General features: G+C 39.7%; 1 protein-coding gene across 2 annotated transcripts in view; it reads left to right on the top strand.

Moving 5' to 3' along the window:
- Nucleotides 1-26184, top strand: part of NUDT19 (nudix hydrolase 19) — a 63869-nt gene that overhangs the window by 19432 nt on the left and 18253 nt on the right. The window contains exons 2-3 of one of the 2 annotated variants that reach the window (XM_053701663.1): nucleotides 2390-2420; nucleotides 16846-17623. In XM_053701663.1, coding sequence (XP_053557638.1) covers nucleotides 16892-17623 — 732 coding nt within the window. In that variant the 5' untranslated portion in view covers nucleotides 2390-2420; nucleotides 16846-16891. The remainder of the gene's footprint in view (nucleotides 1-2389; nucleotides 2421-16845; nucleotides 17624-26184) is intronic. The other variant, XM_053701655.1, reaches the window with a different exon arrangement.

Raw genomic sequence — 26184 nt, 5'->3', positions numbered from 1 at the left:
TCCACAGGGGCAACTACCTTTTTGTGATTGGTGCCTTGTGAGCCAATTTTGTTTCAAAGTTTTAATAAAATGGCTTCTTACCAAGCAATCTTTTAGACTCAATGCTTTTCTTGCTGTCAAAAGAGGACACTCCCCTGCTTTTCCTGCAATTCTTTTGTCAGCAAGTAGAAAATGCCAATTTGTGGTCAAGATATGGCAATTTTGTCCCAGTGGCAATCATACTGTGATATAAGTCTTACATTGGATTTTTGTTCCTCATTTGTTTTATATCTCGCTATTTAAAAATAGGATATCCTCTCTTTTCATCCTTCTCACTCTATTGAGAGAGCTTTTACCACTTTTTTAGAGTATCCTCTAGACAAAAACCTCTCTTTCATTTTATTAGCGTGAAAGTCAAAACTGGAATTGGTGGAACAGTTTCTATGTAAACGCAAAAACTGTCCATAAGGGATACCCTTCTTCAAAGAGTGAGGATGATTACTCTTGAAGAAGGCTATTAGTAGCCGTAGGTTTACTAAAATTTTGATCATTTCCCAAAGAGACGTCTCTCATTTAATATGTGAAATTTATTTTCTTTTGGTTCAATTCTAATTTAATTTTGATTGTTTATATGTGTAATAATAAAAACTTTTTGTGCTTTAAAACACATGCTGGTCTATAAGTATTATTCTCTGTGTCTGCTGAGTTACACACGTGCTACCTTATAATTATTATTATTAAAATTTCCATTGGTTTTGGGAATATACTTGATTTTTGAGGGTGCTGAAATCCCTATCTTTATATAAGGACTACTGATCCTTATCCTCTTTCTGTATTGTAAAATTTAAATTGTCTTTTAAAAGCTTTACTGGATGATAAGCAAAAGAACAGTTGGTAGTTCAAATTGAAGATTACTGAAACAGCAGGTTCGAACATAGGCCCAATGCAGAACGCTAAAGTCCAATACAAGGTTTACAATACTTAAGTAGGTTGCAGTAGCAAAGTCCAATGGACACTGGTGCTTGAATCGTGCAGTAGAGGATAAGGCTGTTATAGAAAACAGAAATGTATAGCAGGTGCAGCTGGTAGGAGAAAAGCAGACACAGGATTCTGAGCAGGTGCAGCATACCCAGCGAGTACTGTTGGTGAGACTCACGGGGTACCAAGTGGGTACTGTATACACAGCTGATTTGAAGAGCGCTGTCACTGGTATAGAAGACACAGACTTCTCAGCAGGCACAGGATAACCAGTGAGTACTGTTAGTAAAACTGTCACAGGATACCAGATAGGTACACCAGGCACAACTGGTTTGAAGAAGGCTATTATTAGTATAGAAGACATAGGATTCTCAGCAGGCACAGGATTCCCAGCAGGTCTCTGTGATACTGTCACGAGATACCAGATAGGGACACTAGGTACAGCTAGTGTCCCTATCTGTCACTAGTATAGTAGAGGCATGATTCTCAGCAGGCACAGTATACCCAGCCGGTACTGTTGGGGAGACTGTCAAGGGATACCAGATAGGTACAGATGGCACAACTGGTTTGAGGAAGGCGATCACTAGTTTAGTAGACACATGCTTCTCAGCAGGCACATGATACCCAGCGAGTACTGTTGGTGAGAATGTCACAGAATACCAGCAAGGTACAGCAGGCACAGCTGGTTTGAGAAAGGGTGTCACTGGTATGGTAGTCCCAGGATTCTCAGCAGCCACAGGATACCACAGGCATCTCAGCAGCCACAGGATACCCAGCGGGTACTGTTGGGAAGACTGTCACGGGGTACAGCAGGCACGGCTTCAGGAACAAGCTGAGCATACACAGGTATCGGGCAATTTTGCTTGACTTTCAGGAACCAGGTGAGCATATGCAGGTGCAAGGTAAGTATGCATGGTCTCTGGAATAAGGTGAGCATACACAAGTGCAAGGTAAGTATGCTTGATCTCTGGAGCAAGGTGAGTATACACAGGTATCAGGTAAGTATACTCTTGTTCTCTGTAACAAGGTGAGCATACCCAGGTACAAGGTAAGTATACTTGGTCTCTGGAAGTAGATAAGAATAGTCAGGAATTAGGTAAGTATGTTTTGCTTACAGGAAGAAGAACACGATAGGGAAGGCAATAACCAGGGTGGTGAGCTGAGTTAGCTAATTGATTGAGAAATCTAATGAGGGCTTTATTTTCCTTACCACACTCTTGCTAAAATATTTATAAACACTTTTCACTATATGATGCTTTAAGATTATTAATCAGAGGGCATCTTTTTGGTCAATTACTAGCTCTGACACCTACAGTTATCCCACGTTAATTTTGTGACAATACACTTTATAGCTGCTCTATGGTCCTAATTTAAAGAAAAAATACAACTCTTCTGGTTTTATTAATACCATTTCTTCTTTTATTTCTCTTAGGGCCTGATGATATAAAAACGGCTTCGCTCTGGTGAGATTATATAAATTGATCCTCCAGTACTGTGAGATCCCTAGTGAAATTCTAAGATTTTACTATATTTATCCAAGGGGATTTTGCCTGCATTTCTGTATGTGAAAGTGAGACAAGCCCAGTGCAATATAGCACCACATGACAGGAGAGTTCTGCTGCATTTGCACTTTGTGCATTATATTTAAAAAAAATTAGACTTCAGATTACATTTTATTACATTTCTACATAGTTTTCTTTGTACACAGCAGTCTATTTAGGATTGTGATTTTACAAATTCTGATTATACTTTCACATTTTCTGTGTAACTTTAACAAATTAGGCTCATACGTTGTATATTTATGTGTATCTTTTACAAATAACATTGCACTTAGTTTTATTTTAAATAGAAGAAATACAAACAGCTTCAGTTTCCCAGAGAGCTTTATTACTTTCTATGGGCCCGATTAGCACAGATTCTATATTTTGGAGAAAAATTATAGTGCAGACTTCACAAGGGCTGAACTCAAAGAATGCTATACGAAAGAAGGCAGAACCTGGAAGTCCCAGAGAGATGAAAGATGCCTTTCATACAGGTAGATACAGGTTTATTTCACAGGTAAGTATTTATTTAGTTTTAAATAGGTATTATTTAGTTAATAATTGCAACTTTAATTTAGCTCTATTTTAATTATGTTAAAGTTAGGGGGTGTTAGGGTTAGGTTTAGGGGTTAATAGTTTATTTAGGTTGTTGCAATGTGGGGGGCTGGCGGTTTAGGGGTTAATAGGTTTGTTTAGTGGTAGTGATGTGGGAGGCCAGAGGTTTAGGGGTTAATAGCTTTATTTAGTGGCGGCGATGTCAGGGAGCGGCGATATAGGGGTTAATATCTTTTTTAAAGTCTGGCTATATTGGGGTGCCGGGAAATAAGGGTTAATAACTTTAATTAAAGTGTCGACGATATCGGGAGCAACAGATTAGGGGTTAATAGATTTATTTCGGTGGTGGCGATATCGGGAGCTGCAGATTAGGGGTTAATAACATTATGTAGGTGTCGGTGATGTCGGGGGCAGCAGATTAGGGGTGTTTAGACGTGGGGTTTATTTTAGGGTGTTAGGTTTTAACGTAACCTTTTTCCTTATAGACATCAATGGGGCTGCGTTACGGAGCTTTTCGTTCCGCAATCGCAGGTGTTATGTTTTTTTCTGAAACTCTCTCCCCATTGATGTCTATGGGGAAAGCGTGCACGAGCACATCAAAGCAATGCTTGTATTTTGAGCGGTTTGGAGCTCAGCACAACCATATCGCACGCACAAGCTGGCTTTTCTAAAACTCGTAATGGCAGCACTATGGAGGGTGAAATAATGCAACTTTGCATTCGTTAACTACCCTCTATAGTGCAAAACTTGTAATCTAGGTGATAGAAAGTAATAAGGCTCTCTGGGAAGTTAACAAGAGAACACCTAAGGCTGATATAAAAGTCTCAGTTTGCAGCAAATACAAATTAAACTGATACATTTTCATTAAAATTAACTTATTTTACCGTATATTATGCATATAGAAAAGGTAAATAGAGTTAGAACCTTAGCCACTTAGATAACATCAGAACCTAAGGTCTATAAGGGAATATATCAGGGGAGGATGAGTTCCAGATCACTAAGATTATTAAAATTGTACTGAGATATGGGGGGCGGAGCTTGGCCGCGCAGGCAAATGGCCGCATGATTTGTTAGCTCCTAGGCCCCACTCCTTAAACCTCACAAAATTAGCCTTAACAGCCAGGGGAACCGGGTAAATAACTTCTGCCCAATAGAGGGGAACCCTTCAAGGTACGATACAGCACCGCGACCGTTTGCCCGACAACAGCAGGAGAGACCTCCGGAGAAAACAAGGTGCCGCATAAGAGCAAGCGGCGCGTACAGCACAGAGTCATAAGCAGAGACCAAGGCTCCGGTACTCACCTTATTGCGGACTCAACCCGAGTCGCGCAGCGCATACGGCCACTTCATAAAAGGGCAACTACAGGACCTGACTCGCGGCACGGCGTAGGACTGAGGCCTGCGCGTGACCGCTTCACAAATAAGCAGAGGCCATTAACGACAACAGCGGGAAACCTGGGCCTGAGCGCGACCGCATCACAAATAGACTGAGGTGGGTAAAGCCCACGCACATACCTGTAAAGACCGGTCTCAGCTATACTATAGCCCCGGAACAAAGACCTGCAATAGAGATCAATAGAAGGGTGAGCTGGCCACAGGGGGAGTAAAAATATAAAAAAAAAGAGAAAAGGATAAATAAAAGAAACGCTTGCTGGCAGGCTATCCAGATACACAAGGGAGAGTGAAAACTTGCTACTGTGAAGTCAGCAAATTTAACCTATCCAAACAAAGAACTATCGCAGGAACACCACATAGATACAAACCCTGGCCATGCCAGGCCACAAGATAAACAGAACAGAAACCAACATAAAAAAACAAACCGATACAGCAATACTTAAAGACACAAGAGAAACCCAGCAGTTTGCAAAACATGGATTCTGAGCAGCAACAGAGACAGGCAGACCGACCACAGACCCCAAACACCCCAGCTACATCACAACTTCTCACAAAAGAGGACTTAAACTCACTCTGCACAAAAGAGGATATTAAAGAAATAGTTGGGGAAGTTAAAAATTGGTTTGGGGAATTAAAGAAAGACCTAACAAAAGTAACACACAGAATATCAGCTCTGGAAGAATTCCATAATGCCACGTGTAACGACGTGCAACATATCTCAAAACTGGTGTATGATCAGCAAGAAACAATATACCAACTACTGGACAAAGTAGAGGACCTAGACAATAGAGGAAGGCGTAACAACCTTCGAATATGCGGAATCCCTGAATCAATACAACCATCAGCGATCGAGGGCTGCCTGCAAGCACTTTTCAGAACTATCAAGGGTACTAACAGCTCTCCAGACATAAAGATTGAAAGAGCCCACAGAGCACTGCGAGCAAAACCGCCGCCGAAGGCACCCCCTCGTGATATTATCCTAAACTACTTAACTTCAAAGATAAGGAGGAGATCCTTCGCCATGCTCGACAAAAACAAAAGATCATGCACGCTGGCAACCACATACAGGTGTTCGCTGACTTGAGCCCAACGACACTACAGAAAAGGAGGGAATTGCAGTTCATTACTACAGTGCTCAGAGAACAGAGCATCCCATACAGATGGGGCTTCCCCGTTAGCATCATAGCAAGCAGAGGAGGAACCACTGCAGTTTTTAGAAATATGGACGACCTCTCCAACTTTAATGAGGCTTTACAGATCAATATCCCAGACCCCGAAGAAAACCAGCATAATGTACAGAAAAAGAAACCGGCTACAAAAGATCTACAGACCACACAGAACAGCAGCACGAGATCCACTACTTCAACGGACTCCCCAGGGTCTGATCACATAGAAATCTAACCCCCTTGGACTGCACGAACTGTTCACCTGGCTGCTACCAAAAGGCTAAAGGTCGTATGTTATGTAATTATAAGAAATGTTCTAATATAGGTTTGGGGGTGGGGATACTATCCCTGTTTTAGTAACTTACTGTTATAATAGTTCTATTTTGTTTAAAGTGAATTAACATAATTTGAAACAAGAATTTTAAGCTCAGGTATATATAGTAAAGGCACAACTGAGCTGAGAGACTCTGAAAGACTTATACCTGGAAACTGTTTGTATTGTTGTTGCATTTCCTGCATATTTACCTAAAAATTCTATTGTACCTTGTTGATTGTTTACAGTTTTTTCCTATATATTTTTCTTTATTTCCGAACCTACTGCATTGGTACACATATACAACAACAACACATACTTAACTAGCAAACTAACGATCCTAGAGAAACAAATATAAGATGGCACACAATACACACACACTCACACTGACAACGGTGAATGTGAAAGGACTCAACAGCTCCGAGAAAAGGTCTATGGTTTTTAGGGACTTATACAGAACAATGGGAGACGTCCTGTTTATCCAGGAAACACACTTCAAAAAGGGGAGAGAGCCTAAAGTCTTAAGTCATAAATATAGAACCTCATACTTGGCATCAGGTACCACAAAAAAAGGGTGGGTGGGAATCCTACTCAAAAACAACATACAATTTCAAGCTACTTATATAGAACGAGATAGGGAAGGCAGATACATAATCTTGGTTGGCCTCCTCTTTAATAAACCGGTGACATTTGCGAATGTTTACCTGCCTAACAAAGACCATCACTTTGTCTTTAGAACAGTGTTTCAGTCCTTACTCTCACACACAAAAGGAATACTATTCATAAATGGGGACTTCAACACACCATTAGACCCGACATTAGACACATCTACAGGGGCCTCTTGCACACCCAAGAAGGTGATCAAAACTATAAATAGCTACATTCAGCAACTGGGGCTTCATGACGTCTGGAGAACGGGTAACCCCACTACTAAAGACTACACGTTCTATTCCCACCCGCACCACACATTTACGAGAATAGACTACATTCTAACTGACCAAACGGGACTCTCTATGATCACAGACTCTAAAATTCTTCAAATTACATGGTCTGACCATGCACCTGTGCAGTGCGAGGTGGAATGGCCAAACATCCCGCACAAACCTTTCATGTGGAAATTGGACGAAAACATACTAGAACACATATTGATTAGCGAAGGGATAAAGCGCACACTAGGGCATTATTTCAGAGAGAACAACTCAGTCGAGGTAAACCCATCTGTAGTATGGGAAGCACACAAGTGCGTAATGAGAGGGGAGTTCCTCATGTATAAAGCCAGGGAAAAGAAAGAAAAAAGACAATTCCTGAACTCTACTCTTGCACAAATAGGGTACTGGGAGAAGCTACACAAACAAGACCCACAGTATGCTACAGCATTGAGTGAATTGACTAAAGTAAGGCAATCATTAAAGGACCACCTCATTAAGGAACACCAACACAAATCCGCATTACTAAGGCAGAAATACTTTGACGTGCAAGACAAGGCAGGAACCTCATTAGCAAGGGCACTCAAAAGGAAACAGCTTAACACATATGTGCACACTATCTCAGACAGCCAAGGCAATATACACAGAGACAGTAAAAATATTGCAGAAGTTTTCCGGCAATACTACTCGACATTGTATAACATAAAAGACACAACCACATGCCATTCGATAGAATCATACTTAGGTGACATAAACTTTCCTACACTTGAAAAGGAAGAGATGGTCAAATTAGAATCCCCTATCACGACAGACGAAATCAAAAAGGCAATTCAGGAGATGCCAGCTGGGAAAAGTCCAGGCCCAGATGGATTTTAGCATGAAGTATTACAAAAAATTATAGACCTCCTGGTGATACCCCTAGAAAAGATGTTTAACTCATTCTCCTCCTCCACCGGCTTCCAGCAAAATATGTTAGAGGCCCATATAACTGTTCTGCCAAAACCGGGAAAACAACCTGACAGACCAGAACACTTTCGCCCGATATCACTCTTGAACTCAGACATTAAGATATTCGCCAAAATATTGGCGAATAGAATCAATCAATACCTACCCAGGCTGATCCATACGGATCAGGTTGGCTTTATCCCCGGCAGAGAAGCACGGGATAACACGCTGAAAACAACTCCAGATAATAACACACGTCCAAAACAATAAAATACCTTACAGTACTAGGTTTCCACAGACGCTGAAAAAGCATTTGATAGGGTAAATTGGCAATTTTTTAAAAGCGGTCATGCATAAAATGAAATTTGGCGACAAATTTATAGCACAAGTGTTTCTCCATGTACACATCCCCCACAGCCAAAGTTAGGGGTAAACGGACTCCTTTCAGAAAACTTCCATATAGGCAATGGGACGAGGCAGGGCTGTCCACTATCCCCAGTGCTTTTTGCAATAACCATAGAAAGCATTAGCGCAGAAAATTAGAAGCAATGAACAGATAACGGGAGTACAGTTGGCAACACTGATCACAAGTTAGCGTTTATATGCGGATGACGTCCTCCTTATACTCACTAACATAGAGGCATCCCTGCCAGAGGCAATGAAAGAGTTCCAAGATTTTGGAAAAGTATCAAATTTCCTAATAAACAATACTAAATCTGAAATACTAAATATAACATATGAAGGTGAGACACTAAAACAATTGACAATGGACTGCCCCCTAAAAAAAAAACAAAATATAAAACTCAAATACTTGGGTATTTTCCTAGCACCAGACGCACAGGTCATAATTCCAGGCCAACTATAAAAAAATGGAGTGAAAACCTGGCAGCAGATCTCTCTAGTTGGAAAAACAAATCTATCTCACGGGTGGGGAGAATTAATGTAGTAAAGATGAATGTCCTCCCTAGGATCCTATACCTACAGACTACTCTATCCACCTACCAAAATCAATACCTTAGACCGTATCCAATCTCTAATAGAACAATTTATATGGCAAGGGGCTAGGCCGCGGATAACAAAACAGACAATGTACTTACCCAGAGAACAGGAGGATTGGGGAGTCCCTAATATACGCACGTATAAGACAGCAATTCCACTACACAGGCTGATAGATTTATGCACCAACAACTTGTATAAGCAATGGACCCAATTGGACAGACAAATCCTACAACTTGACAATGTGGGTGTTATGGCATGGTTACCAACAAAACAAAGGTCACCCATTATACAACAATACCCAATGTTGGCGGAGCTGTTCGCTACATGGGACAAAATGATAAACACTACCACAAACATATCAAGCACACTCTCCCCAATGACCCCCTTGTGCAACAATACCACTCTACCATGGAACATTAAAGTCACCCATTCAGAACAAGGAGTACACATAAAAAATAGAGTTATGACAGTATTCTGCCAAGACGGTAAGATGAGGGCCCTAGAGGACATTACGGAAAGTCACCCCGACATACACCTGAACTGGTACTCATACTCGCAAATAAAACATTATATAGACACACACCCCTGTAAGCAACAACTGACTAGACGGTTAACACCTTTCAAAAACCTGTGTCAACTAGAAAATACACCCAGGTACACTATATCTATATTGTATAAGTAGCTACTAACCGATGATAAACAACAGCTTCCATCATACACAATAGCATGGGAGAAAGAAATGGGAATAACGATACCTTTAAAAGAATGGCAGAGAGCCTTCCTAGCCACCAAAAAATCCTCAATCTCCACGAGGATACTTGAAACAAATTACAAATTCCTCACAAGGTGGTACCTCACACCCACCAGATTACATAAAATATATAAATCGGCAAGTGATAGGTGCTGGAGGGGATGCGGGGAAGTAGGGAACCCCACACACATTTGGTGGAAGTGCGATAGGTTAGACACTTATTGGGTAGAAATACTAAAACAAATTTCAGATATAATCGGGAGTCATTTACCCAACGATCCTCGGATTCTATTTTATATGGCATTCCCCAAAATCGAAAGCGCCACAGCCAGGACCTTACTGACAGTATTAATTAACAGCGCCAAAACACTGATCCCAAAATATTGGAAGACGGCAACAGTGCCCACAGTACAGGAGTGGAGGGCACAGGTAGATAACCTATTACACCTAGAGAGATGCCATCATTTGAAGGCTGGTACCATAGAGACACATGAACTCATGCTAGAAATGTGGAAACAATACAACAGATAGGCATACAGGGCAAATCTACACGATGATACACACTTCAGAAGCCAGTCACTTAATATGATCCCTAATCACAGACTAGGAGTGTGGTTTTTATGGTATGCATTGATTTAGTTATAGTGTGTTGTTGTACAGGAAGAAGGACTTTGTGGGGTTATACCCCAGAGCGCATAAGCTCTGACCTTTTCTAAAAGAGGACATTGCATTAGAAAATTCAAAGCAAAGTAGACCCACGGGAGTGGGCGGACTTTTAACTGTCGATCTAGATGCCAGAATTGTATATCTGTACTATGTATTTATGGATCGCCACCCTATCAATATATGTAAACGGACAATTTTTGTTGGTAATATGTTTAATACTAAATAAAAAAAACCTTTAAAAAAAAAAAAAAAAAAAATTAAACTGAGATATAAATATATGGAGGAGGGAAAAAAATTAGATTGTAAGATGGGAGGCTAGTCCAGAATGCTATCCGATAACGCCTGAGATTTTAAGGATACAGTTTGGGGTAAGGAATCTAGAGAGAAAAAAGTAAAAGATTTGAATTGTACTAATTGAATGTATAATGAGAGAAATAATTTGAAGACTGTATTGTTACTGTTTGATTGTTTATTTATTGTTATTGATGATGTTACATGTACATTATACATAATATGTGAGAAATCAATAAAAAGATTTCAACAAAAAAAATTAACTTATTTTACCAATAGCTTAGTATTAGGGCTGCACGATTAATCGTTGTGGTTTCAAAACAACAAGAGTATGCGATTTTTAGCCCGCCCCATTTTACGTCACCTATGACTTACAGGAGGGCCACCAAATTGCCGTGCCCGCCTTGTGACATTGAGCCAACTTACCGGGGAACACTGTGGCTGATGTGGTTTACAGGGAGGGGGTGCGCTGTGGCTGATGCAGGTTACAGGGAGGGGGGCCGACTTACCGGGTTGCGCTGTGGCTGATGCGGGTTACAGGGAGGGGGCTGACTTACCAGGGAGCGCTGTGGCTGATGCGGGTTACAGGGAGGGGGGTGCATTGTGGCTGATGTGGGTTACAGGGAGGGGAGCCGACTTACCGGGGAGCGCTGTGGCTGATGCGGGTTACAAGGAGGGGGGTGTGTTGTGGCTGATGCGGATTACAGGGAGGGGGGTGCGCTGGGACTTATGTGGGTTGAGGGCTGATGGTGGTTACAGGCGGTGCTTATGATGTTAAAGGGGGTGCTTATTGGGGGTTTCAGTGGTAGCTGATAGGACTTATGTAGGTTACAGAAGGGGGCTCATGGGGGGTGCAGGGTTACAGTGGGAGCTGATGGGGCTTATGTAGGTTTATAGAGGGGGACTTATGGGGGTTACAGGGGGTGCTGACGTGAAAATCACTATTAAATCGCAATGTGATTATTTTTAAAAAAAATCACGATTCCCCCCCATATTGCCCAGCCCTACGTAGTATATATTGCTTGTCTATCAGTTACAAGGTGTGTGAGATGATTCAGTGAGACCAGCTTGTGTAAAATGATTACAGCATTTCACAAGAATTGTGCAAGAGCGGTATACATACCCTGGGAACTCTCCTGTTCACACCAGGGAGCTGTCAGTTTTCCATTTTTATTTTACAGTAGAACAAATACAAAGTGCAATGTAATTTGTAAAAACTACACAGAATTATAAAAAATATGATCCTAGTTTGTTAAAGTAGCATATCAACTTTCAAAACATAATAAGAATATGTAAGATAACTGCTGGATCTAAATATAAATGTATTAAAAACTAAAATAGAAAGTTCAAAGCTTAAATGTAATATCACTGAAAGGACCCAATCTGAAATGTAAAGTAATATAAAATACACAGCACAAAGTGTAAGTGTAATAAAACTATCATATCATGCAGTGCTATACTGCACTAGGCTTGTGTCTCCTTCACATACAGAAATGCAGGGAATGCCTCTTAGACAAGTATAGTAATATTTGCCTGTCTATAATCTTGTGAGAGGACTTGCAGTTCTGGAGGCTTCCTCCTCTTTTTCTTTAAGCATTTAGTGAACTCAGCCCCTGTGAAGTCTACTATACAATTTTTCTCTGAGCAGAATAATCTTGTATCATCAGGCTCTTAGACCCAGTAGTGGCTCCTTTTGACCTGTATCCCCCATTTCCCCTTATGCCCAGCTTATGAGAGGCAAGTTCTATTACTTCTCTGAAGGGGAAACTCTTAATATATTATTGTATTTTATATTGTTTCAGTTATATATTAGGGATATTATACATATGTGTTAGAAAATAAAGAGGTCTTATTTATAAGTGGGTTCTTATACCTGTTGATTTTATCAATGCATATTTTGATTCCAAGGCATCTACTTATCAAGCCGTCGACTTTCTAGCATACAACGGCACCAATACGCTCGCCTAAGATCGCCTAACATCACTGCTGCGGACCTGAATACGTTCTCCAAAGTTACCAAAAAAGCTGTCAAAAAGCCGTGCACCAAGTACGGTGCGATGAGCAGCGGACTGTTGTTAACTAACAGTCATCGATCTCGCTGCTCTTTGGCTTTTTTTCAGCTTTCTTGGTACCCTGTCACTAAACACTGCCACTATACTATACAGTTTACCCCCTAAACCGCCGCTCCTGGACCCCGCCGCAACTCTAATAAAGTGTTTAACCCCTAAACCGCTGCTCCCAGACTCCGCCGCAACTCGAATAAATGTATTAACCCCTAAACCGCCGCTCCCGGAGCCCACCGCCACCTACATTATACATATTAACCCCTAATCTTCCGCCCCCTATACCGCCACCACCTACATAAAGTTATTAACCCCTATCCTGCCGCTCCCGGACCCCGCCGCAACTAAATAAAGTGTTTACCCCCTAAGCTGCTCCCGGAGCCCATCGCCACCTACATTATATTTATTAACCCCTAATCTGCCCCCTACACCGCCGCCATCTACATTATATGTATTAACCCCTAATCTGCCCCCCCTACACCGCCGCCACTATATTAAATGCATTAACCCCTAAATCTAAGTCTAACCCTAACACCGACTAACTTAAATATAATTTAAATAAATCGAAATAAATTATGCCTATTTAAAACTAAATACTTACCTATAAAATAAACCCTAAGATAGCTACAATATAACTTATAGTTACATTGTAGCTATCTTAGGATTTATTTTTATTTTACAGGCAACTTTGTATTTATTTTAACTAGGAGCAATAGTTATTAAATAGTTATTAACTATTTAATAACTACCTAGTTAAAATAAATACAAAAGTACCTGTAAAATAAAACCTAACCTAAGTTACAATTACACCTAACACTACAATTAAATTTATTACCTACATTAACTACAATTAACTACAATTAAATAAAATTAAATAAAATTATCTAAAGTACAAAAAAAACCAAACACTAAATTACAGAAAATAATAAAATAATTACAAGATTTTTAAGCTAATTACACCTAATTTAATCCCCCTAATAAAATTAAAAAGCCCCCCAAAATAATAAAAAGCCCTACCCTATACTAAATTACAAATAGCCTTTAAAAGGGCCTTTTGCGGGGCATTGCCCCAAAGTAATCAGCTCTTTTACCTGAAAAAAAGTACAATACCACCCAACATTAAAACCCACCACCTACACACCCAACCCTACTCTAAAACCCACCCAATCCCCCCTTAATAAAACCTAACACTAACCCCTTGAAGATCACCCTACCTTGAGACGTCTTCACCCAACCGGGCCGAAGTCCTCAACGAAGCCGGGCAGAAGTGGTCCTCCAGACGGGCAGAAGTCTTCATCTAACCCGGGCAGAAGAGGTCCTCCAGACGGGCAGAAGTCTTCATCCAGGCAGCATCTTCTATCTTCATCCATGCGGAGCGGGTCCATCTTCAAGACTTCCGACGCAGAGCATCCTCTTCCAACGACATCCGACAACTGAATGAATGTTCCTTTAAATGACGTCATCCAAGATGGCGTCCCTTGAATTCCGATTGGCTGATAGAATTCTATCAGCCAATCAGAATTAAGGTAGGAAAAATCCTATTGGCTGATACAATCAGCCAATAGGATTGAGGTTCAATCCTATTGGCTGATCCAATCAACCAATAGGATTGAGCTTGCATTCTATTGGCTAATTGGAAAAGCCAATATAATGCAAGCTCAATCCTATTGGCTGATTGGATCAGCCAATAGGATTGAACTTCAATCCTATTGGCTGATTGCATCAGCCAATAGGATTTTTCCTACCTTAATTCCGATTGGCTGATAGAATTCTATCAGCCAATCGGAATTCAAGGGACGGCATCTTGGATGACGTCATTTAAAGGAACATTCATTCAGTCGTCGGATGTCGTTGGAAGAGGATGCTCCGCGTCAGATGTCTTGAAGATGGACCAGCTCCGCGCCGGATGGATGAAGATAGAAGATGTCTGCCCATCTGGAGGACCACCTTTGCCAGCTTTGTGGAGGACTTCGGCCCGGTTGGGTGAAGACTTCTCAAGGTAGGGTGATCTTCAATGGGTTAGTGTTAGGTTTTTTTTGTAAGGGGGGATTGGGTGGGTTTTAGAGTAGGGTTGGTTGTGTGGGTGGTGGGTTTTAATGTTGGTGGGGGGGTATTGTACTTTTTTTTACAGGTAAAAAAGCTGATTACTTTGGGGCAATGCCCCGCAAAAGGCTCTTTTAAGGGCTATTTGTAATTTAGTATAGGGTAGGGCTTTTTATTATTTTGGGGGGCTTTTTTATTTTATTAGGGGAATTAGATTAGGTGTAATTAGTTTAAAAAACTTGTAATTATTTTATTATTTTCTGTAATTTAGTGTTTATTTTTTTTGTACTTAAGATAATTGTTTTTAATTGTATTTAATTGTACTTAGTTTAGGGAATTAATTTAATTGTAGTGTAGTGTTAGGTGTAATTGTAACTTAGGTTAGGTTTTATTTTACAGGTATATTTGTATTTATTTTAACTAGGAAGTTATTAAATAGTTAATAACTATTTAATAATTATTGTACCTAGTTAAAATAAATACAAACTTGCCTGTAAAATAAAAATAAACCCTAAGCTATCTACAATGTAACTATTAGTTATATTGTAGCTATCTTAGGGTTTATTTGATAAGTAAGTATTTAGTTTTAAATAGGAATCATGTATTTAATGATAGGAATATTTATTTAGATATATTTAAATTACATTTGTGTTAGGGTTAGACTTAGGTTTAGGGGTTAATAAATTTAATATAGTGGCGGCAGTGTAGGGGGGGCATATTAGGGGTTAATAAATATAATGTAGGTGGCGGCGGTGTAGGGGGGCAAATTAGAGGTTAATACACATAATGTAGGTGGCGGCAGTGTAGGGGGCGGCAGATTGGGGGCGGCAGATTAGGGGTTAATAAGTATAATGTAGGTGGCAGTGGGCTCCGGGAGCGGTGGTTTAGGGGTTAATAAGTTTATTTCGTTGCGGCGGGGTCCGGGAGCGGCGGGATAGGGGTTAATAAGTTTTATTTAGGCGTCAGCGGTGTCGGGCGGCAGATTAGGGGTTAATAAGTATAAAGTAGGTGGCGGCGGTGTGGGGGGGGAAGATTAGGGGTGTTTAGACTCGGGGTACATGTTAGGGTGTTAGGTGTACACGTTCCCATAGGAATCAATGGGATATCGGGCAGCAGCGAACATAAGCTCTCGCTGCTTTCCGACTCCCATTGATTCCTATGGCATCGCCTCCAGTGCAGCAGATTGAAAACCAGGTACGCTGGGCCGGAATAGTGCCGAGCATACCTGGTAGGAATTTGATAACTTCCAAAAGTAGTCAGATTGTGCCGAACTTGCGTTCGGAACATCTCTAGTGACGTAAGCATCGATCTGTGTCGGACTGAGTCCGGCGGTTCATATGTTAAGTCACTAAATTCTACTTTTGCCGGTCTGTAGGGTTTGATAACTAAGGCGAATCAGGCTCGCCACAAATACGCTGGGGAATTCCAGCGTATTTGCGGTTGACGGCTTGATAAATACATGCCCAAGAGTGGCCTGGTTTGTTTTACTCCTCTGTACCTCCACACTTTTTATTAGTGGAAAGCTATGGTAAGTGGTCAATGAGAGGCCACAATTTATTATGTGGAGACCCATTTCCTTTTTGTTTAATATGTGCTACCACTACCAGGGGTTAACAATTAGTATTTCTCTATCTTAAAACTTTTAGGTTCAGTTCACTCACTGTCTAGCAGGCAATATTTACTAATTGTGTAGCAGCTAGCTACTACTGTTTTAGCATATATATCACTCATCATGTGTTCATATGGAAACCTTTGCTTTCCTTTGCTTGTATGTATATATTTTTTTATTATTATTTTTTGAGGACGTTTCCAAAAAATACAAGAAATACAATGATACTTGAATACACTTGTGACAAATAATTAGTTATAAGCAGTACGATTAAATGCATTCATTGAAGAAGTAAAGTCCTCTTTTCAATCCTGTGACGTGAAAACAATATTACAGAAGTAAATCTGAACAGGTTATATAACAATTAAAGTGAAACTTTAACATCAATAATAAGAAACTTTTCAAGGTAGTTGCTTGCTCATTAATCAGCCGTCTCAGGTTGGAGCTTGGTATTATAACCACAGTTGGTAGTAGTAATTCTTACACACGCATACTGTCTGTCAGTAGTAGCTTGTATGTATATTTTGACACCTCAATAAAAATAAAAATCTTAGAAAAACATATATATCTAGAATGTTTAGATATAATTTCTATAATAATAACTGTTGATTATTTCTTCTCTCAGGAGGCCCTTGATTTTAAAACATTAATCTACTCAGAAAAAGACCAACATGAACACTACATTAAAGCACTGGAAAGAAGCTGCAACCCTGATTTTAGTAGCAGGAACTCAACATGGGAATATTCAGAAAGTTCAGGATTTACCTCAGAAAATCTTGTGGCGTAATCTGAAGAAAAGTTCTTTTGACTATGAAATTCTGTTACTGAAACGCAGTCAAAAGAGTGGGTTCATGCCAAATGCTTTTGTCTTTCCTGGTGGCCTTGTTGAACCTTCAGATTTTTCGAATGACTGGATTAAAGTGTTTGATAGTTATAAGAATAAACCCAACTTTGGCCTAGGTTTGGTAAAGCAGCATCATAGCAGTCGATCTCCAATGTTTTTAACAGACAGGTCAGAGTTCGGTTCCCAAATTCCTGGGGAAGTTGCTTTTCGTATCTGTGCAATCAGAGAGACCTTTGAAGAGTCTGGTATTTTGTTAGTTGTGCCTGAAAATACCAAACCTGAAGAAAGCCAGACCCTCATGGAAGCTTGCAATTCAGACGAAGAAATACTCAACAAGTGGAGACTGGAGGTTCAGAAAAATCCATTCAAGTTTATTCAGCTGTGTGAGGAAATGCGTTGTCTTCCAAATATCTGGGCACTTCATGAATGGGGGAACTGGCTGACACCCGTTCTTTCAAATAATTCAAAAGGCAGGCGTTACGATACAGCTTTTTTCATTTGCTGTTTATCAAAGAAGCCCACAACTTCAGATGATCAGAAGGAAGTCTCACTTTTCAAGGTATATTTTATAGACCTCCTATTGCCATTATTTCAGCTCTAGGAAATCAAACTTTCATAGTCCATTCCATGTTAATGTACATATACAATATCATCAAAGTGATCGTTTATTAAAATATTCAAGTACTGTCACCACCTCATCTTAAAATATGTTCTTTATATAATATTATATAACTAGGCTAAATCAATTTACAATAAACAGACATGAAGACCAAAATTTACTTTCAGATAGAGCATACAATTTTAAACAACTTTCCACTTAACTTCTATTATTTAATTTACTTACTGCTAGATTTAGAGTTCTGCGGCCAAAGGGGTGCGTTAGCTACGCGTGCTTTTTTCCCCCCCGCACCTTTTAAATACCGCTGGCTGGGTTTTCAGTGCGTTAGGCTCCAAAAAGGGAGCGTAGAGCATAATTTAATCCGATTGGCTGATCCAATCAGCCAATCAGATTGAGCTCGCATTCTATTGGCTGATCGGAACAGCCAATAGAATGCGAGCTCAATCTGATTGGCTGATTGGATCAGCCAATCGGATTGAACTTGATTCTGATTGGCTGATTCCATCAGCCAATCAGAATTTTCCTACCTTAATTCCGATTGGCTGATTGGCCATCTTGGATGACGTCCCTTAAAGGAACCGTCATTCGTCGGGAAGTCGTCGGTGAAGATGGATGGATCCGTGCTGGAGGTCTTGAAGATCAGCCGGTCGTCATCGGATTGAAGAACATAGAAGATGCGGCTTGGAAAAAGATGTTTGCCGGTCCGGATGTCCTCTTCTGCCCGCTTGGATCAAGACTTCAGCCGGAGGATGGACGTCACTCTTCAGCCCCCGCTTGGGCTTGGATCAACACTTCCGAGGCTTGGATCAAGACTTCCGAGGACGGATCGGTGAACCTGGCATGGTGAAGATAAGGTAGGAAGATCTTCAGGGGCTTAGTGTTAGGTTTATTTAAGGGGGGTTTGGGTTAGATTAGGGGTATGTGGGTGGTGGGTTGTAATGTTGGGGGGGGGGGTATTGTATGGTTTTTTTTACAGGCAAAAGAGCTGAAATCTTTGGGGCATGCCCCGCAAATGGCCCTTTTCAGGGCTGGTAAGGTAAAAGAGCTTTGAACTTTTTTAATTTAGAATAGGGTAGGGCATTTTTTTATTTTGGGGGTCTTTGTTATTTTATTAGGGGGCTTAGAGTAGGTGGAATTAGTTTAAAATTGTTGTAATATTTTTCTAATGTTTGTAAATATTTTTTTATTTTTTGTAACTTAGTTCTTTTTTATTTTTTGTACTTTAGTTAGTTTATTTAATTGTAGTTATTTGTAGGTATTTTATTTAATTTATTGATAGTGTAGTGTTAGGTTTAATTGTAGGTAATTGTAGGTAGTTTATTTAATTTATTTATTGATAGTGTAGTGTTAGGTTTAATTGTAACTTAGGTTAGGATTTATTTTACAGGTAATTTTGTAATTATTTTAACTATTTTAGCTATTAAATAGTTATTAACTATTTAATAGCTATTGTACCGGATTAAAATAAATACAAAGTGGCCTGTAAAATAAATATTAATCCTAAAATAGCTACAATATACTTATTATTTATATTATAGCTATATTAGGGTTTATTTTACAGGTAGGTATTTAGCTTTAAATAGGAATAATTTATATAATAAGAGTTAATTTATTTTGTTAGATTTAAATTATATTTAACTTAGGGGGGTGTTAGTGTTAGGGTTAGACTTAGCTTTAGGGGTTAAAAAATTTATTAGAATAGCGGTGAGCTCCGGTCGGCAGATTAGGGGTTAATGTTTGAAGTTAGGTGTCGGCGATGTTAGGGAGGGCAGATTAGGGGTTAATACTATTTATTATAGGGTTATTGAGGCGGCAGTGAGGCGGATTAGGGGTTAATAACTTTATTATAGTAGCGGTGCGGTCCGCTCGGCAGATTAGGGGTTAATAAATGTAGGTAGGTTGCGGCGACGTTGAGGGGGGGAGATTAGGGGTTAATAAATATAATATAGGGGTCGGCGGTATTAGGGGCAGCAGATTAGGGGTACATAGGATAACTTAGCTGGCGGCGGTGTACGGAGCGGCAGATTAGGGGTTAAAAAATTTAATAGAGTGGCGGCGATGTGGGGGGACCTCGGTTTAGGGGTACATAGGTAGTTTATGGGTGTTAGTGTACTTTATAGCACAGTAGTTAAGAGCTTTATAAACCGGCGTTAGCCCAGAAAGCTCTTAGCTACTGACTTTTTTTTGCGGCTGGAGTTTTGTCGTTAGATTTCTAACGCTCACTTCAGCCACGACTCTAAATACCGGCGTTAGAAAGATCCCATTGAAAAGATAGGATACGCAAATGGCGTAGGGGGATCTGCGGTATGGAAAAGTCGCGGCTGCATAGTGAGCATTAGACCCTTTCCTGACTGACTCCAAATACCAGAGGGCGGTAAAAACCAGCGTTAGGCGCCTCTAACGCTGGTTTTGACGGCTACCGCCCAACTCTAAATCTAGCCGTTAGTTCTCTTGGTATCCATTGATGAAAACCATATCTAGGCTAAGGAGCTGATAGCTAGCTGCTGATTGGTGGCTGCACATATATGCTTCTTGTCATTGGCTTACCGTTGTGTTCAGCTAACTCTCAGCAGTGCACTGCTGCTCCTTCAACAAAGAATAGAAGAAGAATGAAGCAAGAGTGATACTATTAATACATTTGAAAGTTGTTTAAAATTGTATGCTCTATCTGAATCATGAAAGAAAAATGTGTTTCATGTCCCTTTAAAGCATTAGATCATTTTCTTATTGTACTATTGCTTGTCTATACATATAGGTTTAACCTAACACATAGTTTAAGTCCTCTCTGGGAATAGCTATACACTGCAGATCCTGAGTTCAATATGGCTAGTTATTGGCAGCTACACTCATATACCATCCCTGATTGGCCCATCAGCTGTGTACAAATCTGTACTATTAGTGCATTACTAATCTCACAGAATAAATGTTTTAAACTATTTCTGCGTGCCTCTATAAGATATGTATTTACTCCAAGCATCTGATTACTAAAAGAAATGTTGTGTTCTGAAACTATGCACAGACCTTTGGAGTTTGTACTGGTTCATGGATCCATAGATAGCATTACTGACTTTAACAGGGCTAATCTCTGTGAATATAGCCATTACTGTTATTTTTACTAGCATTTCATATACTTATCTTGTATACCATTTAGTTTATCTTAATAATTAAACTATCATGCTTGCTGTTCAATTTCATACAGTATTTTGCAATCCCCTTTCTCAAAATAATAGAAGATAAACAATGCAAAACGTTTCATGCATAGCACAATTTTAATGGTATTTTAAATTATTACAACATTAATAGAGACAGCATATGCTAAAACACAAAAACACCATTTATAATGTGCTAACACATTATGCTTTTTTTTTTTTTGAGATATACAGGCCCATTTATCAAGCTCCGTGCGGAGCTTGAAGGGCCGTGTTTCTGGCGAGTCTTCAGACTCGCCAGAAACACAACTTATGAAGCAGCGGTCTAAAGACCGCTGCTCCATAACCCTGTCCGCCTGCTCTGAACAGGCGGACAGGAATCGCCAGACATCAACCCGATCGAATACGATCGGGTTGATTGACAGCTCCCTGCTGGCGGCCGATTGGCCGCGAGTCAGCAGGGGGCGGCGTTGCACCAGCAGCTCTTGTGAGCTGCTGGTGCAATGTTAAATGCGGAGAGCGTATTGCTCTCCGCATTTAGCGAGGTCTTGCGGACCTGATCCGCAGTGTCGGATCAGGTCCGCAAGCCCTTTGATAAATGGGCCTGATAAGCTTCTGAAATCATTAATCTCTCCATGCCTCCTCCTGTCACAGTCTAGTTCCCTATATGGGAATAAGCTACATGCACCCTCTTTACCTCCTGCATGCGTGCAATGAATGGTGGCGTTAAATATAGTGCTTAAAGGGATAGTAAACGTTCATTATTCAGAGAGAGTATACAGTTTTAAACTATTTTCAAATGTATTTGTTATCTAATTTCCTTTGTTCTCTCAAATATCCTTTGTGGAAGAGTACATCTAGGTAGGCTGATAGGAGCTTAGGAGCTTGCATATGTCTTTAGCAGTTTTTAGCATCAGTGTTTGCTAATATGTATAACATTGCAATAAACATTGTTGCAAACAAAGCTGCAAGATGGCTAAAGACACATGCTTGCTCTTGAGCTCACCTAGGATTACTCTTTAACCCCTTAAGGACCAGGCAATTTTTCAATTTCCTTCTTTTAAGGATCAGGGCTATTTTTACATTTCTGCTGTGTTTGTGTTTAGCTCTAATTTTCCTCTTACTCATTTACTGTACCCACACATATTATATACTGGTTTTCTCGCCATTAAATGGACTTTCTAAAGATACTATTATTTTCATCATATTGTGATATACCTTTAAGGCATATCCCTCCCGCTTTCCTCTTTCCCTATTTAACCACCATCAGGCCTTCAATTCACTGCCTGATAATTGATGTTACCTCTGTGGAGAAACATTGCCTTTGCTGGTTCTGGCTTTTCACAATTTAATCTCAGGTCTCGCCTGTTACCTTGCATAACCTACCTGGAATTACCTTCTAACTCTTATCGTAATCTACAGTCAATCCTGCAATACCTTTCTCATCTCTGCCTGCTTAAGGTATTTGCAGGCTGTCACTATCCACCCGTACGGCACATCAGCTGCTACTACGCCGAAACCGGAAGTGAGTCACACTCGCTCAGTCGGAGCTACCGCTACCACGCCACAACGCTCTCCCAGTTTGTTCCGCAGCCCAAGGTCTGTACTTTCTATTCCTATCAAATACCGAAGGTATATTTGTTATCCACTGCTACAAAATATTCGCTAAGTGTAAACCTTGTGAATATCAAGTATTTATCTGACTATTCTGCTATAATATTTACAAGGTGAAATATACTTTCCTGAGTGAGTGTGTGAAGTCGGATTAACTCTTTATTCAATATATCCTGTTATTTTCATTATAACTATTTTCCTAAGAATATTAACCAATTCTGCTCATTGAATACACTGAACTTATAGTGTTCTCTGATTTTGTTTCTACTTATTTAATATTACAGGTTTATATCTAATTAAAGATATAAACCAGAATCTCACCACATTACAATAATAAGCTCACTGATTATCTGTCTTAAGTTTGAGCCCAATCTTATAGGCAGATTTATCAAAAGAGCAACATTTACTATCATTATAAACTTGTTAGAAATAAAGACTTTATTGAAGTATAACAGTATTATCAGGCCTTTAAAAAAAACAAATATATTCAGCTGTATTATGGATCCTACAGAGATTCAAAAGGCATTTAACAATATCCATCAAAAATTGGATTACCTGGCTTGTGGCCTAACAGAGGTACAGGCAGAGACCACAACCTTAAAAGCTCTAGTAAAAGACTGTTTAACACCTAAACCTTCTGAAATCCCAGAACCTCAAGTACAACCCCCAACACCTTTTTCAGGCAAGAGATCTGCTTTCAGGGATTTCAAAAATTCTTGCCTCCTATTATTTACTTTAAAACCTCGCACTTATCACACTGAAAGATTAAAAGTGTGCACTACCATCTCCTACCTCTCAGGGGAGCCCCGAACCTGGGCAAATAGGTTTTTTGAATCAAATAATCCTATCCTTGATTCCCTACAGGATTTCTTTGCTGCTATGTCTGAGTTATATGAGGATGCTCACACACAGCTGATAGCAGAGACCAAAGTTCGATCCCTAAAGCAGGGAAAGCGTACTGTGGAAGAGTACACCACGGACTTCCAGTTATGGGCGACTGACTCACAATGGAATGAGGTCAGTCTCCGAAACCAATTTAGACTTGGTTTATCAGAAGTCCTAAAGGATGAGCTCTCCCGCCTAGATATGCCTGAATCTCTCTCTGCTTTGATAAAACTCAGCACCACCCTGGACAGACGAATTAGAGAACGAAAGGCTGAAAAGGGAGGTTTTGAGAGCTCTCCTAGGCAATGTTATCAAACTATCGCTCATGATAAAACCACACCTATGGAAATAGGAGCAATAAGGGGTCCATTGACCCTTGAAGAAAAAACTAGAAGGAGACTTTCAAACCTTTGCATGTACTGTGCAAAGAAAGACCATGCTGTCTCGGATTGCCCTTTATTGGACAAACAAAAAAGGGGTAAGAACATTACCATAGAACATGTTAAAACTGAAGATCATGTTAAAACTCATGTTAAAACTGATCTTACTAACCAACTAACTATCTCTCTCTCTCTGCAGTGGGACCAAAACAATCTTCAGAATAAAGCATTTATCGACTCTGGGGCTTCAGTGGTGTATATCAACACTGATTATGTATTAGTTAATAAAATACCCACGGTGTGCAAACAAATCCCTGTGTTTGTTAAATTAATTGATGGTTCCTCAGTACAACATGGACCTATAACACACCATACTATACCTTTATTGATCACAACCACAAACGGACACACTGAATATTTATCTTTTGACATCCTCCCAATTGCAATGCATACCATAATACTAGGTTACAAATGGTTAAAGGTCCATAACCCTATCATAGATTGGACACTCCATAAATTAAACTTACAATCAGATTATTGTCAAAAGACATGTTATCCACAAACTCACATAGCACACATACAAAGTATTCCGGAGGTTTATCAGGATTTGGCGGATGTCTTTAACTTAAAAGAGGCAGAGAATCTTCCTCCACATAGAATTTTCGACTGCCCCATAGAATTAATCCCTGGCTCCCAAATACCTCATGGAAGAATTTATCCCATGTCTCAAAAAGAGCTCAAGGATGTATGTTTATATTTAGATGAAAATTTAAAAAAGGGGTTCATCACACATTCCATATCACCAGCAGCTGCAGGCATATTTTTTGTTAAAAACAAAGATGGCACTCAAAGACCAATTATAGATTACAGAGCATTAAATAGTATCACAGTAAAGAATCGCTATCCTTTACCTTTGATTCCTGAACTATTTGAAAGGCTCACAGATGCCACAATATTTACTAAACTCGATCTGAAGGGTGCATATAATTTAATCCGAATAAAAAAAGGAGACGAGTGGAAAACTGCTTTCCGCACCCGATACGGTCTTTATCAATACAACGTGATGCCTTTCGGGTTATGCAATGCCCCGGCAACTTTCCAACATTTCATAAATGAAATATTCCATGATTTGATTGACATATGCGTCATCATATACTTAGACGACATCTTAGTTTGCTCACATACCTTATCAGAACACGAAAAACATGTTAGATGGGTTCTCACAAGACTAAAAGAACATAAACTATTTGCAAAACAAGAAAAGTGTATTTTTCACGTCAATCAAATAAAATTCTTGGGTTACATCATAACACCAAATACAATCTGCATGGATACAGATAAAATTAAAGCCATTATAGATTGGCCCACCCCCACTACCGTAAGGGCTTTGCAAAGATTCTTAGGTTTTGCAAATTTTTACAGAAAATTCATTCATAACTTTTCTGTTATAGTGAAACCTCTAACTTCACTAACCAGTAATAAGATCAAATACCTCTGGACAGAGGAGGCCCAAAAGGTTTTTCACACTTTAAAGAACTGTTTTTCAACTGCACCTGTTTTAACCTTACCAGATTACCAACAACCTTTTGTTCTAGAGGTAGATGCATCCAATTCTGGTATAGGCGCAGTGTTATCCCAACATGACAAAACATCCAAACTTTTACATCCTATTGCATTTTACTCAAGAACATACTTACCATCTGAAAAAAACTACAGTATTGGGGATAAAGAGTTATTAGCCATTAAAAACTCTTTAGAACATTGGAGACACTTGTTAGAGGGCACTGAAGTACCTTTTATGATATATACTGAACATAAAAATTTGGAGTACTTGAAGAAAAATAAGACTCTCTCTGCCCGCCAAGTCCGTTGGTCTCTTTTCCTTGATCGTTTTAATTTCAAACTGACATATAAACCAGGGGTTTTAAACATAAAAGCTGATGCTCTTTCCAGACAACATGATAACCTAAACGATAAGATTTTAGCATCTCCAATTATTCCACAGTATAAGATAATAGGATCACTTACCACATTCTAAACTGAAGTACTAACTACACTTACGACCAACCTAAATATACCCAACTCATGTGCCAAAGATCCATCTACGGGCCTATATTATCACAAGAACAAACTCTATGTACCAGATCCCTTACGGAAGACTGTTCTAACCTACACACATGACAATGTTCTATCAGGTCATACAGGCATACAAAAAACTGTTAAACTCACAAGAAGATATTTCTGGTGGCCACAGATGGAACAGTTTATTACCAATTATGTTTCTTATTGCGATGTTTGCGCAAGGAATAAATTGGACCATAAAAAGCCAATTGGCTTATTATCATCCATACCAATACCTGATACGCCCTGGACAACAATCTCGATGGATTTCATTGTTGATTTACCATTGTCACAATCATACAACACAATATTTGTTGTTGTCGACCATTTAACCAAACTTGCTAATTTCGTT

Source organism: Bombina bombina, chromosome 1 (assembly GCF_027579735.1).
Source record: "Bombina bombina isolate aBomBom1 chromosome 1, aBomBom1.pri, whole genome shotgun sequence".
NCBI classification, from domain to species: Eukaryota; Metazoa; Chordata; class Amphibia; order Anura; family Bombinatoridae; genus Bombina; species Bombina bombina.
This window is presented reverse-complemented; position numbering and strand designations above follow the sequence as displayed.